Source organism: Miscanthus floridulus, chromosome 10, assembly GCF_019320115.1.
Source record: "Miscanthus floridulus cultivar M001 chromosome 10, ASM1932011v1, whole genome shotgun sequence".
Taxonomy (NCBI): Eukaryota; Viridiplantae; Streptophyta; class Magnoliopsida; order Poales; family Poaceae; genus Miscanthus; species Miscanthus floridulus.
Window position 1 is genome coordinate 87,115,496 of NC_089589.1, and position 4,627 is coordinate 87,120,122.

At 43.9% G+C, this 4,627-nt stretch overlaps 1 protein-coding gene across 1 annotated transcript; it reads left to right on the plus strand.

Moving 5' to 3' along the window:
* Nucleotides 1-1,965: 1,965 nt before the first annotated feature.
* Nucleotides 1,966-2,802, plus strand: LOC136485545 (uncharacterized). Its single transcript, XM_066482401.1, has 2 exons — nucleotides 1,966-2,029; nucleotides 2,336-2,802. The coding sequence occupies exons 1-2, from the start codon at nucleotides 1,966-1,968 to the stop codon at nucleotides 2,665-2,667; spliced, it is 396 nt and encodes a 131-aa protein (XP_066338498.1). The 3' UTR covers nucleotides 2,668-2,802.
* The last annotated feature ends 1,825 nt before the right edge of the window (nucleotides 2,803-4,627 follow it).

A 4,627-nucleotide genomic window follows, 5' to 3' on the forward strand; every position in this document is an offset into this window, starting at 1 on the left:
GCACTTTCGCCCTATGGAACAGTTGTTATAATTCATGTTACTCACTTTGTTCCATAGTATCATTCATCAATATGTATATCATGTTCAGTTAGAGCACTAGCCATCTACCCATATGCATTTAACCCATAGGAGACAAGAAACAGGATAACAATCACTAGGATGTCCTTACGGGTATCAAATTTAGACACATGCAAATGAGTAATTGATTAAAGTGAAATAGGACATCAAGGAAAGCCCATGTTATACTTGCCTTGGTTCACAAACTCGTGCTGGTCCTGCTGGTCGTCGAAGAGTTCTTGGTCTCCAACGTTTTCCTCACCGTCTGAACGCGACCAACACGGCAACATACAACATTCCAAAAGCATTCATGCAAGGCAAACACTCCTATCATTAGAACAGTACACCAACAGTATTGAAATCAAAATAAAATGTTTGTAAAACTAATCTACGTTTCGCTACGATCACGTCAACGCGAAGTTCACGAAAAACGGAGCTAAAATGCGAAAGTTATGATTAAAACGGGTTTTTCCAAAAGCCCTATATTTAATTAATTCTAATCATGAAATTAAAAAGTTCCAAACTTGACTAACAGTAGCTCCAACATGTAGCTTATGAAATTACGAAGCTAACGCGATTTGAATGGATCAATTCGGAGTTAAAACGACAATTCTATAAGCGAAACAGTTCGAATGGCATTTCTGTAAATACTGAAAGCGTACTTTTGACTTAAACAGCGAAGTTTACGCTTTCTAAACGGGTTTGCGCATTCGGAGAAATACGCTAAGGACGGCGGGTTAGGACTTAGAAAAATCCAGGGACTCTTTAGCAAATTTACCCCCGAAGGGGTATCTTCTATTTCCGGCCGTTGATCGCGCGATGGACGGTTCGGATTAGCCTGGGGGTTTCGGCCGGCCGGAACAGTGACTCCGGCGAGGCAAGCCATGGCCGGCGGCGTGAAGCTCACTGGCGCGCGCGGTAAGGGGCCTACGGTCCACCAAAATGGCCACCGAGGACACCCGTGAGATTGGAGGGTACGGGGGTTCGCGGCCATGCCGAGAAGACGGCCGGAGGGGAAGGTTGGAGCGGCGGCCGCCATGGCCGACGGCCAAGAGCTCGCGGACGCTTGCGGAAAGGGCGCTAAAAAGCCACGAAACTCGAAAAGAAATGCATGGGGAGAGAGAGGGGACCACGGCGAGCTCACCACGGGCGAAAAACGGAGGCGGTGACGGCTCGGAGACGACGGCGACGCGGACGGCGAGGACGGTGGTCGGCGGGGCTCCTCCGTGCGGCAGTTGCGGCCGGGACGAGGCGAAAATGGAGCGGGGCAGCAGGAGGGCGCGCGAGGGGGGCTCGGCTGCCTTTTAACGAGGCCGAGGGAGCGGGGGCGCGCCCACGACGCGCGTCATGGCGACGGTTCCGCCTTGACCGGGAGCGGGCGCTGGATGCGGGAGGTTGGGGGCGGCGCCGACAGATGGGGCACTGGCGTCAGCGGCTGGGCGCGGCAGTTGCCGGGCCAGCGCGGAGCGCGCGGCTGCTGGGCTGGGCTGAGCGCGTGGCTGGGCCGAGCGGGGGAGGGAAGGTGAGCTGGGCTGCTGGCTGCGGTGCTGGGCCGCGGGAAGGAGAAAAGCCAGCGGGCCGAATCTGAGGAAGGAAGGAATGGAAGGAAATTTTCCTTTTTCTTTTTATAAATAACATTTTCAAACTCAATTTCAAAAGGTTTTTAAAATCTTTTAGCATTTGAATAAAACACCCGTCACAGAAATAAATACGCAATAGCATGAATGCATCACATGTTTCTATTCTTGCATTTTCTTTTAATTTTATAAAAGAAATATTACTTCCTAATTTAAATTGCACATATAATTGCATATTTAAATCAAATTTACTATTTTTAAAAGAATTTAAATTTTAGGGTGTTACAAAGCAGAAGACCTCTGCTGGTCTCCTAAAGGAAGAACAAGAAACATGGCCACTTCCCACAAGCTTCAGCCGATCCTCACTATTGTGGTCTTCACCATCTTTGTGATAGGTATGGTAACCCTCACAGTTGAATTGAACAAGCGTGTTTTGTTATAAACATGTGCAGCTCCATCCTCGCAGAGTCTCGGAGTTCAAATCTGAACTAGTAACAAATAGAGTTTCTAAAACGGTGCCTTTCGTCCCAACACTACTATACCTGAACTACAAATGTAATCTAGAAGTACCTACAATTCAGAGATTTTACACATGAAAAGATTGTTTCTTCACATTTGTACCCACATGAAAATGTAATCTAGAAGTACTGTGTTATGTCATTAAGTTGTCAGTAGACTCCATATAACAAATACATGATCAGGAGCAAGAGCAAATGGCGAGCGATGCGACACGTCAAGCATCCAGGTGGACACCATAAACACCGGCACGATAGTGACCGGCGGCGACACCATCTTCGTAGTGGAGGTGAAGAACCAGTGTCCATGCGCCGTCAGGAACCTGCGCCTTGTCGGCAGGGGCTTCGCGACGACAGTGGACGTGGATCCGGCTGCGTTCCGCGCCGACGATGGTGGCGTCTACCTGGTGAACGGCGGCGAGCCAATCCCAAGTATGGCCACCGTCAGGTTCCAGTACGCCTGGGACCATTTCTTCCAGATGACGCCAAGGAGCTTGGAGGTCGACGGCCCGTGCTAGCTAGCTACGAGGAGGACCAAGCATGCATGGTGCCCTCACTATCTTGTAAAAACTGAACATGTGTGTTTACCTTCTGGTGTTTTGTTCTGGGTGGCTAGCTTATAGATTGTCATCCTTCATACAGTGTTCTAGTGGTTCCAGTGTATGTTGAGAGACAGAGAGAGATGGTACGATGAGTTCTAGAGAGAGTTGTAGAGAGAGAGAGAGAGAGAGAGAGAGATGCAAGGTGCTGTTCGACGAAGCTTGGTATATTTTGTACATGTAAAATGGAGGTGTGATACTACTACTAATATGCGACAAACTTAGGTGAGTTTGGGACATACAGATTTTGTCTAATATCCTGTTAAATTCACTAGTCTTGCTAGCTAGTAGATCTAGTAATTAGCATCGACCAAAATCCAAAGATTGAGAAGGTTTACAGTATGGATGGAAGTGGCGAATAATTAACCAGAAATATTGAATTTTGTAACAATGAAAATAAAAGTGAAATTTTTACTCTATGATGAAATATATTTAAAAGTTCTAAAGCACCTCGGAACCATAGATGTTACCGAATAATGTCGTAGCTGGCTCGCTAGCCACACGCCACTTGCTCGTTACAAAAGATTGTTTGCACACGGAGTTCCAAATGTGCTTTAGGAATACTCACTCCGTCCTAAAATATATGTCGTTTTCGGTTCCCGAGAAACAACTTTGACAAAATATATGTTAAAAATTTAATATTTATGGTACATAATTGGTATCGTTGAAAAGATCTTTGAATCTAATTTTTTAATAAATTTATTTAGAGATATAAATGTTGCACGTATTTTCTACAATTCGAGTCAAGCTTGCAGCACGGAAACAAAAAAAGATAGATAATTTGGGACAAAGAAAGTATATCAAGTCACTTAATTAATTAGTCAAAAAAAAAATTTTGCGGTCACCAAGTTCACTTTCTGTCTAAAAAGATGTAATCACACGTGATATATTCCTAGCCCCCAACGTACTCAATATTCGATCTTATATTATTATATTCAAAATGCTAGAAGCTTCGTGTATGCCTGCCTTGAAGTGGGAGCCTGTCTTGAGCTAAAACAAGTTTTGAACATAAAAATTCCCTCGAGCTGCAAAAAAAAAACTCGTCATAAAAAAATGTAACGCGGAATGACACAAAAAAAAATTATGCACGTAGGGGACCTATATTCATTAATCAGTAGTGCCATTTTCATTTTTTTTTCTTACAAAAAGTTTACTTTTCCAGCTGGGAAGGAAAAGGTGGCCGTTGCTAAATAGTAGTATATGAGGTTGCGGAGGCATTGAGAAAAGCATTGTCTCAGTCTGAAGTGCTTAAACCATTCAAGAGTCTATCCGCGGAATACCGCTTTTCTTAGCTCGTAAATGGGTAGTGAAAAGAAAATAAGAAATCATAGAATAAATCAGTAAAGCACAGCATGCAAAAGACCTATAATAGATAAAAATATGTTCTTTTAGCATAATATCTATCCAGATTTAACTACTAACAATATGCGAAATAAACAACACTAAGATCTCTATTACTGATTATCTAAATTTACATGATTGATCCTGTTATGTTAGAGCAACTCCAAGAGACTTACTATCACCCCTGTTGTGTAGGCTGATTAAGATAATTTGTTGTAAAATGAGCCTTTTGCAGCCGGCTACAACCATTTTTCATATGCAGGAACATCCTCAAGGTGCTAGTACGACAGGTTGCACTCTAGCTAGGAACAGATTGCTTCCTGCCCTCGCCTGCCTTGAGATGACGTGGCAATGCGATCCATCTGATATTGAAGAAAATGAGATGACCGGGCAGTTTTAATTACGGAGAAGGAAAATTTAGATAGCCTGTTGGAGGATTTTACTTTTTTAGTGAGTTTTCTATTTAGATAATGGCTAAATCATGTAATTTGGCGTCTCTTTTCAGATGGATTCTTGAGTTGCTCTTAGACTTCACACT

Excerpts from the sequence above, each read along its gene's own strand:
- LOC136485545 (XM_066482401.1), top strand. The coding sequence starts at position 1,966 with ATGGCCACTTCCCACAAGCTTCAGCCGATCCTCACTATTGTGGTCTTC. Across the intron at positions 2,030-2,335 it reads CTTCACCATCTTTGTGATAG|GAGCAAGAGCAAATGGCGAG; the intron begins GTATGGTAACCC and ends ATACATGATCAG.